We start from the raw sequence: 19,263 nt of genomic DNA on the forward strand, positions 1-19,263 counted from the left end.
ACCCACCCTCCATCCATCCATCCATCCCACCCTCCATCCACCCATCCCTCCATCCCTCCATCCATCCATTCATCCATCCACCCATCCCTCCATCCCTCCGTCCATCCCTCCACCCACCCTCCATCCATCCATCCCTCCATCCCTCCGTCCATCCCACCCTCCATCCACCCATCCCTCCATCCCTCCATCCATCCATCCACCCACCCTCCATCCATCCAGCCAGCCATCCATCCCACCCTCCACCCACCCATCCCACCCTCCACCCACCCATCCCTCCACGCACCCATCCTTCCATCTCTCCATCCACCCATCCCTCCATCCCTCCATTCATCCATCCACCCATCCCTCCATCCCTCCGTCCATCCCTCCACCCACCCTCCATCCATCCATCCAGCCAGCCATCCCACCCTCCACCCACCCATCCTTCCATCTCTCCATCCACCCATCCCTCAATCCCTCCATCCATCCATCCACCCATCCCTCCATCCCTCCATCCCTCCATCCATCCACCCATCCCTCCATCCCTCCATCCATCCATCCACCCATCCCTCCATCCCTCCATCCCTCCTTCCATCCATCCACCCATCCCTCCATCCCTCCATCCCTCCATCCCTCCATCCATCCATCCACCCATCCCTCCATCCCTCCATCCCTCCACCCACCCTCCATCCATCCATACACTCACCGTCCACCCCCCTCCGCCCAGCTGACAGGTGTTCACAGCATCCCCTGTGACAGGTGTCATTTGCTGTTTGGGACAGAGTGATGATCAAAACAGACCTGTGCTTGGGCAGCTTGTGCTGTTGTAGTCAGATACACGATGGACCTTAAACCATGACTGTGCAAGCGCCATACGTGGTGTCGCTTGGGTCTATTATGGGGTTATCCGGGAGGGCTTCCGGCCCAGAACCTGCCTGGTCTCTGCTATAACCTGCTCAGTGGAAGTGTCTGTCGACCAGGTGCCATCACCCAGGGCGGGATACAGTCAGTGGAAGTGTCTGTAGACCAGGTGCCATCGCCCAGGGCGGGATACAGGAAGGTCTGCCTTCAGGCGGGTGCTAATGAGGCCCCACCCAGGCACACTCCTGAGGGTGGGTGTTCCTGGAGGTGAAGGTCAGACACAGAGCAGGGGTCTCTCTGGATGCCCTCTGCCCTCTAGTGGGGCCAGTTCTACACAGGCTCTGGGGGCACCCTACTCATCCCCTGCAGGGAGCTCCATGGGGGTCTCGAAGGGGGTGCTGAGGAGGGGTTCGCTGCTCCTGGCGGCGGGTAGGGCAGTGTCTACGTGCTCAGACTGGGGTCTCTGTTCCCGAAGTGTCCTTACACCCACTGGGGGTCGCACGTGGGCCCCTTGTCCACACAACCCCAGGGGCGGGAAGCCCATCTCCCCCTCCCTCCCCAGACGGGGGCATCTGTGTCGGGTCCTCCTCTGTTCTGGGGGTGGAGGTGGGTCTACAAAGTCACCCAGCAGGGGGCTGGGAGGGAGGAGGAGGGGCCGTGTCCCGGAACGACGTCGTGCCACCCACCAGGCCATGCAAAGCCACACACTCACGCGCTCACACGCACACGCCCAGGACGCGTAGTCCGTGTCATGCACCTGGAGCGCCTCGGGGTCCGGCCCGCGCACGGGGGGGGCACAGCCACAGTCAGGGTCCTCGCACCAGCGCCCCCAGGCCGTCCTCCCCACCTCCCTCCCTCTCACCGCCACTGTGGTCCACCGAGAACTTCCCAGGCTGGGTCCCCAAAATCAGCACGTAAGACCAGGTGACACAGCGCTGGCCCCTGTGGGAGGGGGGACGGGCACAGGAAGAAGGTTCCAGAACCTGGCTGGGCCTTTCCCAGGGGCAGCCCCAAGGTGGGCCCACAGGGAGGGCCCGTGGTCACGAGCCCCACACAGGGCCGGGCAGGCTGGGGGCTTTGCCTCCCAGGGAGGGGGCGGGGGCTCGGGCTTATGATCTCTCCCATAAGCGTGGCCCACCCATTCGCGGCGTCTGTCCAGCCCACCCGCTGGCCACTCCTCAGCCTGGAACTGGACCCGAAATGCACCCGATATGCAAGCCCGAGAGAGAGGGCATTTTCTGGTCCGTGATGTCCCCTGTGGGAGCGCTGGGTGGGCCGGCGCCCTGCCAGCAGCCCTGCATTTGGCCGGGGGAAGCGAGAGGGTGGGAGCTGGGCTTGCAGCCCTCCCCGCTCTCCTCGGCGCTCGGTGACCTGGCCAGGTGAACACACTTGTCTGAAGAGCAACAGAGAAGGTGTCCGGTGGCTGCATTTGCACTCGGTCCCCGACCCCCAGTTAATCAGCCTCCTGAGGGATGGGGAGCAGGCGAGTCAGACACCCCCAGGACTCGGAGACTCCCCGGTGGGGGTCTGGCATGGCCGAGCCTACACAGAGGGCTGGGGCAGGGGGCTGAGTGTAGACCCTCAGGGGCTGGACTGCGTCCCACTCTTGGCCTCCAAGAGCTACCCCTGTCAACAAACTGCCTTGCTTGAGCTTCCTTTTTCATGTTACTTGGAACCAAAGAGCCCTAAGCAAAGGAGTCTCTGGGCGGGTGAGCAAGGAAGGCCACGGGGCCTCAGCATCCCCCAAAGAGGGCTGTGCCACCCCCCAGGGGATTCCCAGGGCAGTCCATCAAGGCTCCCCACTTCTCCCCAACTGGTCATCCAGGCTGGCCCACCAGAGCGCCTATCACCCTGGACGACACGAGGACTGGCCCAGGGGGAGCACAGGACTCCAGAAGAGCCAATCAGACACCATGGTCAGGCCAGCCTGGATGGTCCCTGTTTTCTGGAATTGGGACCCTGAGAAGGACGTCAGCGTAAGCCACCGTTCTATCCCCGTGAGGTGAGAACCTGCCTGAACAGAAGTCTAGGGCACGCAGAGCTGAGAGGAGGAAAGGGACGGGATGATGGGTCCCTGATTACAGTGTTTGAGCTCCTGGATCCAGCTATACCTGACATCCACCAGCCCTTGGGCTCTTCCGAGTCTGTGATCTAGCGAGTGTCTCCCTTCTTTTGTGGACACCCCCGGAGCTGGGTTAGGTCATTAGCAGCCTATGCTGGACATCACATTAGGAGGAAGGCCTTGGGAGAGTGTGGCCTGGACCTATGGAGGACCTGAGTCAGAGCCATTGGCTTCTGGGGGTACAGGCCCCAGATCCTCACTCACCGGATCATGGCATATGCCACTTCCAAGAGGTTGTTTTCATTTAGCGTGAACGTTGCTGTGAAAGGGCGCAGCAGGGACCTGTCTGCTGGCTTGTGGGTGCTGCCCGCTAGGCCGAGGACAAACCACTCGCCCTGAAACTTCAAGGGGCTGGGGGTAGGCAGAGTCCAGGATGGCCCAGGACCCCCCGTTGCACTAGGCAACGGCTCCCAGGCTGGGCCTGCCCCGGTCACACGGGCAGGAGCCCGAGGCTGCCCTGGGCCTGGCGGGGACGGTGACCCTGGCCCGTGGCTGGCCTCCCTGGGCCTCGGTTTCCTCATCTGCACAGAGGGACTGAGATGTCTCCACCTCTCAGGGACGGGCGGGGATTACGGAGGGAATCTAGGGTCCTCTTCTGTTGGATTCAGGGGTCCATGGGGGTGCCGAGAGCAGGGCTGGCCGGGCTGGATTCCCTGCACCTGCACTTGGCCGGCCCCCTCCCCCTCCCTCCCAGCCCCTGACCTGGTTTTCCTGGAAGCTCTGTGAAACTGATCTGCGGACTGTCCGTGGGGGTGAGGTCTGGCCCTTCAGGGCCCTCGGCAGGGAGAGTAGTACCCACAGGGCACACCACGGCCCCATCCCGGCAGGGATGGAGGGGAGAGAAGTGGCCATCGGTGCTGCCGACGCAGGGACTCACCTCTTTATGGGCCTGCTTGGCAGGCGCCCCTCCCTGGGGGTGTGTCTCCTGCGCTTTCCTCCTCAGGACCCCGGCAGGAGGAGAGGTGGGTGCAGAGGGTTTGGGGGTGGGCTGGGCAGGGGGGTGCCCACCTCGGGAGGGGGCATCTGGGTCCCAGCCTGGGGAGGTGGGGTGCCCGCTGGGTCCAGCAGCTCCCAGGGAGGGCCCCGACCTTCCCATTCAGATTCCTGAGAGCCAGGCTCTGCACCGCTTCGGCCCCCATCCCGGGCGCCCCACGCTGGGGACCTGAGGCCGGCAGTGTCTCGCCTGCAGCCTCACCCCAGCTGCACGCCACCACCGGCGGAGGACAGAATGCTCCGTCCCAGGCCGGGGCATGACGTTTCCTTGCCCGGCGGGTCAGGGCTGGGGCATTCTCGCTGCAGGAACACGGCGCAGAGCCTGGGCCCGCCAGCCTCCACGCTGCTCCGCAGTCCCTGAAGCCAAAGTGGGGGGCCCTGAGGTCACGACCCAGAGGGAGGGCAGGGGGCAGGGCAGGCCAACCTGGCAGGGTGGGGCACCCACACGCTGGTCCTGGGGGCTGGGGGTTAGTTGGGGGGGGCGCGGGCAGCCCCCAAAGAGCCCCTCCTCCCCACTGGCAGCAGAGTGCGTGGGTCCTGGGCTCCATCGGATAGCGGGAAGGACCTGTATTTGACCCGTGAGCTCATCCTGAGCCACTTCCTCCCGCCCTTGGCCTGGGGCAGCCTGTCCTGCGCAGGAGCCCCAGCCAGGCCACTGAGAGAGCCCAAGGCCCAGGGCTTCAGGCCTTGGCTCTGTCCCAGGCCCCGTCTCCTCTGGGAAGGGCCTGGCCCTCGCTGGGGCCCTTCCTCCCCTGGGAGTGTCTCCCGTTGCCAGCTGGACGGCCGCCGAGGCCTCTCCAGGTCAGCTGCAGGCCCCGGGCGGGGAAGGGGCGGGGGGCGTCTGGGGAGCCGAGCCCGCATGCCTTGACCTCCCCTGGCCTGGCCGGTTAGCACAACTCACCTGCTTCCAGACTCTGGCCACAGCGAGAGAAGCTGCAGACAACAAGGTGGTTTTCCTGGAACTTCCCAAAGGACCCATCACGCTCCAACAGAAGCTGGGGCGGCAGCTCCCCCAAGACCTGGCCTCCACCTCCCACCCTGCAGGCCCCAACCCGACCCCGCTGACCCCAACCTGATCCTAAACCCACCCGAGATCGTGCCTAAAACCCGCCCCTCTGCACCCCTCCTGGGCTGGGGTCGCTCTGCCCCCCCAGGTGGTGCCCTCCCAGTGGGCACTCTGGGGAGCTCTTCGGGGGCAGCCGTCGGCCCCTCCACAAGTACGCCCACCCCTGCGACCACCTGGCCTTCCCTGGTCAGCACAGGCCACGGCACAAAGCCCCTGCAGCAGCGGAGGCCAGGCGGGGTCCCCACGCCACCCCAGGCCTGAGTGGTGCCCTAGGCCCAGGGATCCCACCTCCAGGCCCTGTTCATCTCCCTGGGGTGGAGCCAGCAGAGGAGGAGCAGTGCTGGGTGAGCGCAGGCAGCGTGGGGTGACCCGCCTGAAGGCCCCCCACGCGCTGGGGGAGCTGGAGGGCCCCTCTGCAGTGAGGGAAGTCTGGCCCTGTCCGCACATTCAGGGGCCTGGCCCACCTGCCCACCGGAGCTCCTGTGTGGACGGGGAGGGCAGGCGCCCAGCAAGAAGGGCCAAGCACAGGGAGTTCCCCGGTGGCCTAGTGGTTAGGATTCGGGGCTTTCACTGCGTGGCTCAGGTTCAGTCCCTGGACTGGGACCTCCCGCAAGCCACGTGGCAAGAAAAAAAGAGAGAGAGAGAGAGAAGGGCTAAGCACAGAGCACCTGGCGGTCCCGTGACGGGGCCAGCGATGTACCTGTTGTGGGACCATGGCGCCGGGGGCCTGGGACACGGCAGCCTCAGGTCCGGGAGAGGCCAGTGCGCTCCAGGTCAGTGGTCCTTGGGCGTGAGCGGCCCCTCCACGTTCCCCAACTAAGACTGCCAGTTAGAGGGTAGTTTCCATAGATTTTTCAAGGTTTTTCTTTCTTCTAAGATATTAAAAACCACCTCTCATAATTAAAAGGCCCAAACAAATTGTAATTAATAAATACCTTTACATAAAAACGATTCATCTGGGGCTTCTCTGGTAGCGCAGTGGTTAAGAATCCGCTTGACGATGCAGGGGGCACGGGTTCGACCCCTGGTCTGGGAAGATCCCACATGCCGCGGAGCAACTGAGCCCATGCACCACAACTACTGAGCCTGCGCTCTAGAGCCCGCGAGCCACAACTACTGAGCCCACGTGCCACAACTACTGAAGCCCGCGCGCCTAGAGCCCCTGCTCCGCAACAAGAGAAGCCACCGCAGTGAGAAGCCCACACATGACAAGGAAGAGCAGCCCCTGCTGGCGGCAGCTAGAGAAAACCCGCGCGCAGCAACAAGGACCCAATGCAGCCAAAAATAAAAACAAATAAATAAATAAATTTAAAACAAAAACGATTCATCTAGAGCTACAATTGTTTCACCCAGTTTTTGAAAATTTAGTTAGAGCTTGTTAAACATTTTAGCAAAACCAAATGCGTCGAGACGGTAGCCCTCCGTTCCCCACCGCCCTCTCCCGCGTAAGGAGCCAGCTGGGGGTGGGGCTGGCCTGCTCTGTGGCCTCGGCCCTTTGATCCCTTGAGAGGTCCTGGCGTGGTCCCTGGGATGCTCAGCTCTGCTGGAAGGACCCTTTCTTCCCCAGAAGCCCTGAGACTGGGCCTCTAAGGAGCCCGGCCTGCCCACACCCTAGAGCAGAGGCCCTCCTTTCCATCTGGGGGACGCGGGGCCAGGCGTGCAGGGGCTCTCTGGGGCCCTGCCAGCTCTGAGCTGCGGCCCATGTGACACAGGTGCCCCTGTGGCCTCCAGCTCTGCTCTTTGGGGTCTTTGTCTCCCCCTCTTCCCACCAGCCCTGTCTGCCCTTCTGGGAGGCCGGCGCCGAGGGACACGGGGTGGGCACGGCCCAGACTGGGGTGTCGGGCACAGTCCCTGCCCTCTGTGGACACCGAGCCCTCCAGCAACCGCCACGCCAGGCCTCCTGGTCTGGACTGGGCCAGCGGGTGAGGAGGGCGGGTGGGCATGCAGAGGTGGGACCAGGGGCCTCTGAACCTGCTCTCCAGGGACCAGGCAGTGGTCCCTCCTGTTCTGTGGCCTACAGCTCACCCAGGGAAAGAGGCTGCTGGGGGGCATGACATGGGGCTGGGGTGGGGGTCCAGCTCCCAGGTGCCCCCTCAGCCTCGCCATCATCAGGGAATGGTGAGCACTGGACCTCAAGCTCCCAGGGGCAGGGACCGGCCACCTGTGTGCCCAGAGCCTGGCATGCAGTGGGCATTTCAGGAATGCTCATCAGACAGACCCTAAGGCTCCCCAAACAGGGCGACTTGGGCCCTTTTCCCAGGCCCGGCTTTGGCCAAGCCAATGACCAGCTCCCTGACCCTCCAGCCCCGGTCCGGCCCAAGCCTGGGGCTGCCATTTGCCCTGAAACTCTCCCCAGGTTCTCCCGACTGGGGGAGGGGCACAGTGGGAGGGGCCAGGCAGGCACACGGTGCTCTGGCCGGGCAGTGGGTGCCAGGCACAGGCGTCCACAACGCCCCGGGGACGGCGCTGACTGGCGTGGCTCTCGCCCAGCAGGGGCGGGTGCGGGGTGAGGGAGGGAGTGGGGTGGGGCGACGGGACAGAGCGCCAGCCTCCCATGGGGAGCGGGGTGGGCGTGCGTGGGGGGCAGCAGCCTCCCACGTCCCCAGCGCTGTGGGAATTGGCCGAAGTCCTCAGCTGTTTAACAGGACGGGTCTGGACAGGCGAGCTCTCGTGGGCAGAGGCTGGAGCTGAGCCCACGTGGACCCTGGCACCGCGGGCGGGAGCACTTCCCTCCCTACCGCCCCCAGCAGCTGTCCCTGCCGGTGGGAGCCCCGGGCAGACCCTGGCTGGAGGGACGGAAGGACAGCTGGATCCCAGAGTGATTTGCTCTGTACTCGCGCCCTTTGGTCTCTGTTTCTCGGGCATCAAATGTTTACAACCGCGGATTTTCTCTCTGGCGTTTCTTCCACTGTCGGGGGACCCTTGGCGAGGGATGGGAGGGTTGGCAGGGACATTGGTGTGTGGAAGGGACATGCAGTCTGCAGGGGGCTGGCCCTGTCCCGGCACTCGACCCCCTCCCAACGGTCCACAGTCACTCGGAAGGGCCGCTCGAGGCAGCGGCTGGGGGGGCAAGGACACCGTTTCCAGTCCCCGCCTGCCTCTCCCAGGGCCTCGGAGCTCCCACGTTCCAGAAAGGTCTTCTCTATAGGCCAGAGGTCATCTTGTGGGCCCTCATGGCTGGTGACCTTGGGCTGACACTGGGTGTGGGCTCCTGGGGGCAACCCCGTCTGTCCAGGGGTCCCTCCCTCTGCACCCAGGGCCCCCGTGCTCACCCCAATACTGGCAGGCCTGCTTCCCCCAGATTGGGGTACAGACCCCCCACCTCTCTTTGTGCCCCCTGGCCGCCCACCCACATGCTCTCCCCTCAGGGGCACCCGATGCCCGATGCCAGGAGTGGACTCAGCACCGGGGTGGTCAGTCCCGATCGCGGGCCAGTCTTGTGCCCTGTCTGGCCCTGCCAGGCCCTGGGGTAGCTGAGGGGCAGCCCAGCCTCCCATCCTCCTAAGACAGATGCCAGCTCCCCCCAGACCCAGGCACCACCCAGGAACTGGAGTGGAGCCTCCCTGCCCGTTCCCTTGAAACTGCCTACCCTCCCCAAGGGCCTGTCCTGCCTTGGCCACACGGCCCCCTGGGACTCTGGGCCCCTGCCTCCCAGGAGGGCGCTCAGTGGTCAGCAGGCGACAAAAAGGACCTGAGGGGCAGGTTCCGCATCCCTCTAGGAAAGGCCAACGTGTCTGGACAAGGCGAGTTCAGGTCCCGGGCCCACGCGGGGCAGCCCAGCGAGGCCAGCAGGGCAGGCGTGCACAGAGGCAGGGAGCAGGAAAGACAAGGGTGACCACAGCGCGATGGCCAGAGGAGGGGGCACTGGGGTCGGGGAGTCTGGGCACTCTAGGCCTTGAGAAGGAGCCACTCCCCACCCCCACCCCCCTGGGGAGGGCTCTTCACCAGGAGACAAGCCGATGCCCTCCTGGCCCACCCGGGAAGCAGCCCCATGTGTCCGTGAGATGACGGGTAGGCAGAGACCCCGGCCGGGTCCAGCGTGGAAAGGAAGAAGTCAGGGGCTGAGACTGACAGCGTTTAATGAAGGCAGCGCCCTGAGCTCCTGGGGGTGAGGCGCAGCTTCGGGGGCGGACGGGAGAGAGTCTCCACTCAGCAAGGGGGGCGGCGGGTGCCGCCACCTCCAGGGCCTTGGCTGCTTCTCGGTGCAGGGCTGCCGCCGGCCTCACCTCTTCACTTCTGCAGCACAGACGAGACTCAACCAGGAGGGAGCCGCGGGCTGCCAGCCCCCTGCCACACCGCCCCGCCGGCGCTGCCCGCTCACCGTCCAGGACGTGAAACTGGTCCGCGGCCTCGCAGAAACCTGGGGGCCGGGGCCGGGGCCGGGGTCAGGGGTGGCAGGGATGGGGCACGGGGGAGGGCGAGGTGGACCGCGGGGAGACGCAGGGACACTCACCATACTTGGGGAAGAACAGGATGTGGTCCTCGGTCAGGTTGGCACCCTGGACCCGCTGCTCAAACACACTCAGGAATGATTCGCTCACGGGGAGCGAGCGGGCTGCGTGCGGGACACACAGGGCTCCTGGGCGCCCGCTGGGTGGGTGCGGGCTGGGCGGGCAGGGCGCTCTGGGAGCTGGGCTGTGTGCCGGGGGCTGCGATCTGACCCCTGCCCACCCCCCACTGGTCTCCTCTCTGTCCCCACATCTGGGCCTAACGGCAAGGGCAAGAGAAAGGGAGGGGAGGGTCCATGTGCCCATCGGGCCCACCCAGACGGCCCTGCGGGTGTGCAGACCCCGTCCCGCGGGGACGTACCGTACAGCTTCACCGACAGCTGCCGCGCCCGCTCCAGGTACACGATGGCGAAGCCCCGGTAGTCCGTCTCCCCAACGACCACGTCCACCGCCCCTCGGGCGCCTCGGGCTGGGCAGAGCCAGGTGGGCGGTCAGCCTCAGCCCCAGCCCTACACCCTTGTCCCAGTGGCCCGCGCCTCACCTTGGAGCAGGAAGCGACCTGGGAGCCCCGTGTCACCGTAGAGCTGCCGCACCTGCCAGCAGATCCCATCCCTGGGGGTTCGGGGTGGGAGGAGGCACAGCAGGCTTGGGGACCCCAAACTGGGTGGGGCCTCCCGGGACACTGGTCGCAGGGACGCAGGCCGCAGCAGGGGTAGGGCTGGGGGCTGGGGTGGGAGTCGGGGGGCTGGGTGGGGGCGGGGCTCCGTGCCGGGACTCACAGCTTTCGGAAGGTGCTGACAGCCATGGCTGCACCCTGAGGAGTCACATGCAGTGTGGTGGCCTCAGCCCGGTGGCCCTGCTCCTGCAGGGAGCGGCACGAGGAGGCCACGGCCACAAGGAACCAGGTCCCTGAAAACTGGGAACAGGCCACGTGAGGGCATGCGGGGACGGGGGCTGCCAAGCTGGGCGAGCCCCTGCTCCAGCTCCTCCAAGTCTACCTGCTGAGTGTCGAAGTTGGCCTTGGGCTGGATGGTGCTGATGGGGGACGGGGGCCGAGGGGGTCTCTGAGCCCTCTGACCCAAGGAGCCGACGGCCAGGAGCAGAGTCAAGAGGGATGCCGTCCTGGGGGTCAGCATGGCGACGGCAGCGACAGTGACAGGCCTGGGGGAGGCGCAGGGCAGGATGGTCAAGTCCCGGGTCGAAGTCCGCTGTCCAGTGCTGTCTGTGTCCATCCTCCCACCTCCCCGGCCCTGGGCCAAGCCAACGGACCGCCCCCCCACCCCCACCCCCGGCCCCGGCCCCTGCCCCAGCCTCCTCACGAACTCAGCCTCACCCTGGACATCTGACCTTGACCCTGCACTTATCGGCAGGGCCCTGTCGCCATGTCCTGTGTACAAAGTCCGAGTTGACCTCTGGCTTCTTGCCCACAAGCCCCCACGTGACTTCCAGTGTGGCTGGTGCTCATCCCTTTGCACATTCATCTCCCTTAAGTTGCCAACAGCTCCTTGAGGTACGAACTAGTCTTATCCCCACAGCGAAGAACACTTGCGCCCGACACTGGGAAGCGCCGGAGCCAAGTCTCGAACCGGAGATCTCGAGCCTCGCCCGCAGCCCCGCCCACGACCCACGGCGCTCGGCCGCCGCCCCTCCCGGCCGCCAGGGGCGCTGTTTCTGGAGAGACCGAGCAAACGCAGGCGCACAAAGAAGTACCGCCCGGGCCGCGGGGACTGAGGCGCAGGCGCAGTAACAGCCAACGCGGGCTGCCGGGCTCGGCCCTCGACGGCCATCGATGCCTCGGGGCTCGTGGCGTTGGCCTGGTGGCCTCGGTCATAGAGACGCGGCGGCCGGAGCGGCGACGGAGGGCGGAAGCGGGTCAGCGGGCAGAGGCCTGACGCCGGGGCGGGGGCAGCGCAGCCGGGCGGAGGCGGCCGCGGTGAGTGCGCCCGGCCCGGGGAGCGTCGACACCAGCCATGTCCGAACCCCGGCCCGGACCCCAGCGCCCTGGCCCCGGGGAGCGTCGTCACCCCGCCCCGATCCCCGGCCCGGCCCCCCGGCCCCCGGCCCCAGCTCACCCGGCAGTGGCCGCACTGGCTCGTCGCCCACCTGGCAGGGCTCCCCTAGGCCAGAGGGCAGAGGCCAGGGCCGGCTGGTGTCCCTGGCGGCGTCTGGGGCGGGCGGGCTGGCCCTCGTCCCGCCGGCCCCAAGTCTCTCCTGAGAAGGATCTCTGTCCCATGTTGACAGCTCCGAAGCCTGGGGCAGCAAGGTCAGAGAGGCAGGGTGCACAGGCTTCACCGACCCTTCGTTTCTCGGCCTCCGAGCGGTCACCAGCCCTGCCAGCCAGATGACTCCCTGGGATCCTGTGGGGGGGGGGGGTCAGAGGGCCCCACCCAGAAGGCCTGTCCTGAGGAGGGGGCCTTTTGGGGTGAGGGTGGGTCTGGGGTCTCAGGGCCCGCCGCCAGCTCCACCTCAGGCTGGACCAGGCCGGGAAGCTGCCTGTTCCGGGGATCACTTGGCCTTTCCGGGGGGGACCCTCAGGAGTGTGGGGTCCGAGGAGCGTGGCTGTCCAGGAGGCTTGATGAAGCTCTTGGATCCTTGGCCAGGGGGGTTCTCCGCACATGCTTAGTCCAATGGAATTCCCAGCGGGGCAGTTGGTGGGCTGCCTCAGCTCAGCCCCAGGCCCCTGCGCCTCTCCTTGGGCCTGGGGGCTGGTGTCCTCCCTGGTCCAACTGGCGGCTAAGGGGACCATGCATGGGTTTCAGGGCCGCCTGGGCAGAATGTCACGATGGACGAGGGGGGCACACCCCTGCTCCCCGACAGCCTCGTCTACCAGATCTTCCTGAACTTGGGCCCGGCCGACGTGCTGGCCGCGGGGCTGGTGTGCCACCAATGGCAGGCCGTGTCCCGGGACGAGTTCCTGTGGAGGGAGCAGTTCTACCGCTACTACCAGGTGGCCCGCAACGTGCCCCGACACCCAGGTCAGCACCTGCACTCCACCGTGAAGCCCACTGGTCCTCATGCTGGTCGAGGACAGCCAGGCTGTGCCTCAAAACGCAGGGCCTGGGAGGGAGGCCAAAGGGTGGGCAGGGCTGGCCCCTGGCTGTCAGGGCCCTGGCTCTGAGGCGTGGGGCCCCAGTGTGACACGCCCACACACACACAGCGGCCACATCCTGGTACGAGGAGTTTCGGCGGCTCTATGACACAGTGCCCTGCGTGGAGGTGCAGACTCTCAAGGAGCACACCGACCAGGTCCTGCACCTTAGCTTCTCCCACTCGGGCTACCAGTTTGCTTCCTGCTCCAAAGACTGCACCGTGAAGGTGAGAGCGTCTAACCCTGTAGGAAGAGAGGGCCAGGCCACGAGTGACAGCCGGCCCGTGTGCTGCGTCCACATGGGGAGGCCCGGGACCTGGACCACTGGCCTGGATCACCCGGGCTGGGAGGCTGGGGCTGGGTGGCCCTACCTGCCTACAGAGAAGAGAGGGTCCTGCTCGCAGCTGCTCCAGAGCCGGCCCCAAGCCCCGCGTACTCACATCCCTCCGGCGGTCTGACAGCCAAAGACAAGGGGCCCCCACCGGATGGTGGTTTCCAAGCACCGGCTCAGCCGAGCCAACCAGGAGAGGGGCCCCGTGCAGGGCGGGATCACGAGGCACGCCTGCTCGGCCCCCCCATGCAGATCTGGAACAACGACCTGACCATCTCGCTGCTGCACAGCGCAGACATGCGGCCCTACAATTGGAGCTACACCCAGTTCTCCCAGTTCAACCAGGATGATTCTTTGCTGCTGGCATCCGGGGTGTTCCTGGGGCCCCACAACTCCTCCTCGGGCGAGATCGCTGTCATCAGCCTAGGTGAGACTGGGCCGAGGCTGGGCGGCCCTCCCACCGGGGCCGTCCCACCCAGGCCCCTGCTCCATCTCTGCCCGGACAACCCCGCCCCTAATGCCCAGCCCCGCCCCCTGCCTGGACAACCCCACCCCATCCCTCCAGCTCCTCCTCCCCCCCCACCCCCCACCCCCCCCTCGCCCCATCCTGCTGCTCCCCCCAGACACCTTCGCCCTGCTGTCCCGCGTGCGCAACAAGCCCTACGACGTGTTCGGTTGCTGGCTCACGGACACCAGCCTGATCTCGGGAAACCTGCACCGCATTGGGGACATCACGTCGTGCTCTGTGCTCTGGCTCAACAACGCCTTCCAGGTGCGCGCGGGGGGGCCCTGCGGCCGGCGGCGGCCCCCAGCAGCCCGTGCCCACCGCCGCGCTCCTGCCCCCAGGACGTGGAGTCGGAGAACGTGAACGTGGTGAAGCGGCTTTTCAAGATCCAGAACCTCAACGCGAGCACCATCCGCACCGTCATGGTGGCCGACTGCAGCCGCTTTGACAGCCCGGAGCTCCTGCTGGACGCCGGCGCCCCTGGCGCGGATCCCGGCTGTGTTTTCGACCTGAGCAGCGACAGCGAGGAGCCGGCGGTCGACCCGGGCCCGGCCCGCACCAAGGGCTTGCGGCGCCTCCTGGAGGGCCGGGCCCAGCCCCAGCCGTCAGAGTGCGCGCTGGAGACCAAGGCGGCCGAGCTGCTGGCCCAGGGCCACACCAAGCCCCCCGAGCGCAGCTCGGCCGCCGCTGGCAGCAAACTCCTCATCTTCACCACGGGCTGCTTCACCTACTCGCCGCACCAGATCGGTGAGGGGCCCGGGCGAGGCTTCCCAGGGCGGGGCGGGGCCGGTCTGTGCGCAGAGTACCCTCCTCCGTTTGCCCTGGGGGTGAGCGCTTGTGCAGCCCCCCGGGGCGCACATTCAGATCCGGGGGCACAGGGCCGGCAGCGCCACGGGCGTCTGGGCGCTCCCAGGCACCGAGGCGCTGCCCGCCCGGTCCCCACAGGCATCAAGCAGATCCTGCCGCACCAGATGACCACGGCAGGGCCCGTGCTGGGCGAGGGCCGGGGCTCCGACGCCTTCTTCGACGCGCTTGACCACGTCATCGACGTGCACGGACACATCATCGGCATGGGCCTGTCCCCCGACAACAGGTGGGCCTCTGTTGGCAGCCTGGGTGGGGGCGTCCGCAGGCCCCTACTGAGCAGCGTGCCCACGCAGGTACCTGTACGTAAACAGCCGCGCCTGGCCCAGCGGCTCGGTGGTGGCCGACCCCATGCAGCCACCGCCGATCGCGGAGGAGATCGACCTGCTGGTGTTTGACCTCAAGACCATGCGGGAGGTGAAGCGGGCCCTGCGCGCCCACCGCGCCTACACGCCCAACGATGAGTGCTTCTTCATCTTCCTGGACGTCAGCAGGGACTTCGTGGCCAGGTCTGGGGGCGGAGCCGGGTGGGGAGGGGCCCCAGTGGGCGGGCGGGGGCTCATCCCAGGCGCTCTCGCAGTGGGGCAGAGGATCGGCACGGCTACGTCTGGGACCGCCACTACAACATCTGCCTGGCCAAGCTGCGGCACCAGGACGTGGTCAACTCGGTGGTCTTCAGCCCCCAGGAGCAGGAGCTCCTGCTGACGGCCAGCGACGACGCCACCATCAAAGCCTGGCGCTCGCCACGCACGGTGCGTGTCTGCCAAGCCCTGCGTCCGCGCCCGCGCCTTCGCCCCTTCTTCTCCTGGTTCGCCAGCCAGAGGCGCTGAGGGGCGCTGGGACCCACCGAGGAGGCTACAGAGGCCCATGGCCCTTTTCCGGGGGTTGAGCTGCTGCCCAGAGCGCACGGGGGCAGAGAAGCTTGCTGCAGAAATGCCTTAGGACGGGGGCCACGGGGGGGGACGGCCCGGCCCCCACCACGCTCGTGCACGCACACCGCCTCCCACAGCTGTGACACTCAGCCCTGGGCAGCTGGGGCCGTCTCTGGCTGGCTTGGGCTGCACAGGACACTGGGCCCCCGCTCTTCACCCACCCCCTTCCCCTGGGCCTGGGCTCTGGGACAGTCTGCACAACACCTTCTCCTCGGCCAGCCCTGTGGGGCCCTGGCGGTGTTTGCTGGGCCCAGCCTTGCCCAGGGAGCCCAGGCTCCCTCCTCTGGGAACTTCCCAGCGTCAGGGTCGAGATGTGGGTCAGGCTGCTGCAGGCCAGGCTGCCGTGGGCCCAGGGCACCTGCATGTCACTGGTCACCTGTTCAGGGTCTGAATAAACAGTTGGCAACAGCACAGTGCCGACCAGTCTGTGCGGGGAGGGGCGTGGCATCCAGTGTGTGCAGGGAGGGGCATGGCATCTATACGGGCCCTCGTCGTGCCTGCTGGACGGGGCGGGTGCCCCAGGCCACATGCTGGAGCTGCCCTGAACTGGGCAGCGGGACGCGAGTCTGCGTCCCCAGCCGCCGCCCCTGCTGCCTCTGTGGACAAGTCCCTGAGCGCAGAGACTCCGGAGCACGTCCGGCACGTGTGCGCTCCCCACCAGCAGGGGGCACAGAGGGACACACGGCTTGGCAAGTGCTGCCAGGCACCAGGGACGGCAGGCGGGGCGGGTGGCGGGGCAGGCGGCGGGGGGGCCAGTTTCAGGGCTTTGAGTCCTCAAGGGGGTGCCCTGGCTGGGGCAGGGGCAGGGGCAGACCTCTGGGGCCTGGCACGTGACAGTGTGGACACAGAGCAGAGGTGGCAGCAGAGGGGCGGGGGTGGCCCCAGCTGTACCCTCAGGCCTGGCCCAGGCCCATCCTGGGGGCTCACCTGGCCCACTTGTTCATCTCGGGACACCCCAGGGTGGAAATGCAGCTCGGCTGCACGTGGAGAGATGGTGCTGAACTGCCATCGGCTCCACACTCGGCACGCGCCAACGTGACGGTTGAGAAGACAGACGTGGACGGGCCTCGGGGGACAGCATGTTCCTCCAGGCCAGAGGCAGTGGTGAGCAGAGGCTGCCCCGGTCGCCTGCGGGGTCGGAGCCAAGCTGGCCGCAGGCAGACGGGCTGGGCAGGGCCGGGTACAGACACGAGGTCGGGGAAGCTGACCCAGGAGGAGTTCGGACTGGAGGGCAAAGTCCCCGGAGGAGCCAGCCAGTGGCACAGCTGCGCCCCGAGGACAGAGGCCCGGCCCCACTGCTGCAGCGGGGAAGCTTGGGCCCTGGGTCTGTCTCCGAACCACTGGACGGGTGAGAACAGGGAAAGGAGCCCGACGGCAGCGGAGCCCGAGCACTGTGCCCGGGACCCGCCTGGAACCGCAGCCAGGAGCCCCGGCTCGGCCTCAGACAGGAGCCAGGAGACCCCACGGACACCACCGCTCTGGGGTAGCTGCAAGGTGATGCGGTTTCTGGAAAAGACTGGAGATATGTTTAATTTAAAGCCATCAAGGAAACCTACAAAATCTACAAAACAAAAGCAGCGGAATCGGAGTCAAGAACATACAGAAATCAAAAAATTAGAAGGGAGCCAACAGAGAAGAGATAGGGTGATTGGAACTAAATGCTTAACCCACGGAAAGAAGGCTGGACCAGGCCCAGCTGGTGTGAGAACTGGGAAGCGGATGACAAAAAGCAGAGAAACAAACGTGCCAGAGGAACGGGGAGGCCCGGGAGGCGGAGGGAGAGCGCGTGGAGACGGGGGTTGGAAGAGGAGCCCCATCCCCAGAGCACGCGCGCTGAGGTCTGACGGAGGGCAGCAAGCACGCCTGAGCCTCCAAGCTCCGTGGGAGGTGGGTGCAGGTGGGGAGCTGGCTCGAGGCCCTGCTCCTCCGGAGGTGTGGCCAGAAACCTGAGCAGAGGCACGGGGCAGCCGAGGGCTCTGAAAAGGGCGCCATGGCAGGCGGGGCAGGGGCGGCGGCAGCACTGGGGCCCCCAGTACCGGCACCTCTCACCAGTGCCCACCCTCAGTTCCTGGGCCTGCACGCGGCACAGCCGCCAGCCTGCCATGGGGTCGGGAAAGGGGACTCGGGAAGCTGAGTGAGTGCGGAGAGGCCGGGTGATCGCCGGGGGCTGTGTGGCCCCAGGTGTGGCCCCAGGCACGGCCAGACTAAGGAGGGGCACGACAGGGCAGGGTTAACAGGAGTGCCAGGTTTCAGGCTGGAGGCCAGACGGGGAGCCAGCAGCTAGACCAGAGGGAGCAGCTTGAGAAACAGCCCGTGAAGTGGTTGTGACGCCCAGGACCACCCTTGAGCTGCCGGTCTGCTCCTAAGGATCAGACCCAAGGCTTGGTGAGCTTACAGAGCAGCAGGCAGGACCGGCCGAAAGAGCATGGCTTTGGGGGCTGGGCTGACGGGGGATCCAGCCCACGGGTGGCAGTGGGAACGTGAGCCTGAGCCTAACCAGACCCAGACCTGATGAAGTCAACGTCCAGAATCTAACCTACAGTTACCCAGCACACGAAGAGCTGGGAAACGTTCAACTCAAGGGAAGCCAAGGATGTTGAAGTTACCTGACAGAGACAGAGTGGCTATTATAAAATGCCTGAGTGAGCAGTCAAACACATTCTGCAGTGGATATTAAGATATAAACATCTCAGCAAAGAAACAAAAAAGGGAAATAACCAAAAATTTAAAACTCCAGACAGACTCAATAGCAGGGTGGAGAAGTCAGAGAAAAGAGTCAGTGAACTTGACTGAAGACAGGACAACAGAGATTGTCCAACCTGAACAGAGAGAAAAAAGATCAGGTAAAGGAAAATCAGAGCCTCAAGGACCTGTGGGACGGCAAGCAAAGGTCTAAGCGCAAAAAGAGAGGAGGAAGCGATTTGAAGAAATGATGGCTGAAAACGTCCCCAAATTTGGGTATAAACCTACAGATACAAACCTACAGATTCAAGAGGTTGAGCAAAAGGACAAACTCAAGGACATCCACACCCGGGCACATCTAAATCAGTGCTGAAAACTGAAGACAAGAGAAACCTGAAAGCAGTGAGAAGATGCACCTCGGCCCCAGGGGATCAGCCTGTGGTGACTACAGATTCCTCATTAGAAACCACGGAGGCCACAGGAAGTAGCACTTTTTTTTTTTTTTTTTGGGTGCGCTGAGGGACCTTAGTTCCCTGACCAGGGATTGAACCCGGGCCCCGGCAGTGAAAGCCTGGCGTCCTACCCACTAGGCCACCAGGGAACTCCCAGAAGTAGCACATTTTTTAAGTGCTGGGGGAAAGGAAAGAGTCAGCCGGGAGTTCTATATCCAGTGAAAATGATCTGCTCTAACAGAAATGCCGATGGGAGCTCTTCCGGCAGGAAGGAGGTGGTGTCAGGAAACCTGGGCGGTCAGCAGGGAGGGGCAGCAACAGAAACGGTAAACACTCTCCTGGAGTTCTTCAAACACGTTCGGCCGCTGAAAGGAGGTTTGTTATGATGTCGTCTGGTGACATGTCCAGCACATGCAGAGGTAACGGGGGAACCACAAAGGGGCCTCCAGGGTGGTAAGGTTTCTACATCCCAATTAAAGAGCAAACTCCTGATTCCAAGTAGACTGGAACAACCACTAAAACCATAAAGAGAGTCAGCATCACAACAGATAAACTCAAATTGAATACTGGGACTTCCCTGGCGGTCCAGTGGTTAGGACTCCGCACTCCCAACGCAGGGGGCATGGGTTCGATCCCTGGTTGGGGAACTAAGATCCTGCATGCTGCATGGCACGGTCAAAAAACAAACCAAGCAAACAAAAAACCCAGAGAGAACCAACAGAAAACAAACACAAAATGGTCAACTTATATCTAGCATATCCATAATTACATTATTGTCAACGTGAAACTTAAAAACAAAAATACCTACAACCCAACTATGCCATCTCTAAGAAACTCACTCAAATATAGTATAGGTTAGTTAAAAGTAAAAGGATGGAAAAATGTATACCACAAAAATACCAATGAAAAGAAACAGGATGTTTAATATCAGACAAAGTAA

The 19,263-nt window shown here is 64.8% G+C and overlaps 3 protein-coding genes across 5 annotated transcripts; 1 reads left to right on the plus strand and 2 right to left on the minus strand.

Moving 5' to 3' along the window:
- Positions 1-1,004: 1,004 nt before the first annotated feature.
- LCN12 (lipocalin 12) lies at positions 1,005-3,685 on the minus strand. Its single transcript, XM_082469416.1, has 2 exons — positions 3,167-3,685; positions 1,005-1,782 (listed from the first exon to the last, which is right to left on the minus strand). The coding sequence occupies exons 1-2, from the start codon at positions 3,481-3,483 to the stop codon at positions 1,647-1,649; spliced, it is 453 nt and encodes a 150-aa protein (XP_082325542.1). The 5' UTR covers positions 3,484-3,685; the 3' UTR covers positions 1,005-1,646.
- A 5,398-nt stretch (positions 3,686-9,083) lies between these two features.
- On the minus strand, positions 9,084-10,906 carry C8G (complement C8 gamma chain). Its single transcript, XM_082469485.1, has 8 exons — positions 10,803-10,906; positions 10,468-10,630; positions 10,249-10,385; positions 10,011-10,081; positions 9,831-9,938; positions 9,475-9,576; positions 9,343-9,381; positions 9,084-9,257 (listed from the first exon to the last, which is right to left on the minus strand). Exons 2-8 carry the CDS (start codon positions 10,603-10,605, stop codon positions 9,244-9,246), a joined length of 609 nt encoding a protein of 202 aa, XP_082325611.1. The 5' UTR covers positions 10,606-10,630; positions 10,803-10,906; the 3' UTR covers positions 9,084-9,243.
- Positions 10,907-11,242: 336 nt separating this feature from the next.
- Positions 11,243-15,600, plus strand: FBXW5 (F-box and WD repeat domain containing 5). 3 transcript variants are annotated; one of them, XM_082469484.1, is made up of 9 exons: positions 11,243-11,402; positions 12,229-12,444; positions 12,627-12,784; positions 13,141-13,315; positions 13,512-13,660; positions 13,735-14,140; positions 14,339-14,486; positions 14,572-14,766; positions 14,838-15,600. In XM_082469484.1, exons 2-9 carry the CDS (start codon positions 12,252-12,254, stop codon positions 15,085-15,087), a joined length of 1,674 nt encoding a protein of 557 aa, XP_082325610.1. In that variant the 5' UTR covers positions 11,243-11,402; positions 12,229-12,251; the 3' UTR covers positions 15,088-15,600. The 3 variants fall into 3 exon arrangements, with proteins under 3 accessions (XP_082325610.1, XP_082325608.1, XP_082325609.1); XM_082469482.1 differs by having other exon boundaries at positions 11,246-11,402; positions 14,554-14,766; XM_082469483.1 differs by lacking the exon at positions 11,243-11,402 and adding an exon at positions 11,430-11,732 and having other exon boundaries at positions 14,554-14,766.
- The last annotated feature ends 3,663 nt before the right edge of the window (positions 15,601-19,263 follow it).

Source organism: Balaenoptera physalus (genome assembly GCF_965194825.1).
Source record: "Balaenoptera physalus genome assembly, chromosome: 7".
NCBI classification, from domain to species: Eukaryota; Metazoa; Chordata; class Mammalia; order Artiodactyla; family Balaenopteridae; genus Balaenoptera; species Balaenoptera physalus.

Excerpts from the sequence above, each read along its gene's own strand:
- LCN12 (XM_082469416.1), bottom strand. The coding sequence starts at position 3,483 with ATGAGGAAACCGAGGCCCAGGGAGGCCAGCCACGGGCCAGGGTCACCG. Across the intron at positions 1,783-3,166 it reads GTGGCATATGCCATGATCCG|GGGCCAGCGCTGTGTCACCT; the intron begins GTGAGTGAGGAT and ends CCCCTCCCACAG.
- C8G (XM_082469485.1), bottom strand. The coding sequence starts at position 10,605 with ATGCTGACCCCCAGGACGGCATCCCTCTTGACTCTGCTCCTGGCCGTC. Across the intron at positions 10,386-10,467 it reads CCAACTTCGACACTCAGCAG|TTTTCAGGGACCTGGTTCCT; the intron begins GTAGACTTGGAG and ends GCCTGTTCCCAG. Across the intron at positions 9,382-9,474 it reads CCTGTTCTTCCCCAAGTATG|GTTTCTGCGAGGCCGCGGAC; the intron begins GTGAGTGTCCCT and ends CCCGGCCCCCAG.
- FBXW5 (XM_082469482.1), top strand. The coding sequence starts at position 12,252 with ATGGACGAGGGGGGCACACCCCTGCTCCCCGACAGCCTCGTCTACCAG. Across the intron at positions 13,316-13,511 it reads GATCGCTGTCATCAGCCTAG|ACACCTTCGCCCTGCTGTCC; the intron begins GTGAGACTGGGC and ends TGCTCCCCCCAG. Across the intron at positions 13,661-13,734 it reads GGCTCAACAACGCCTTCCAG|GACGTGGAGTCGGAGAACGT; the intron begins GTGCGCGCGGGG and ends TCCTGCCCCCAG.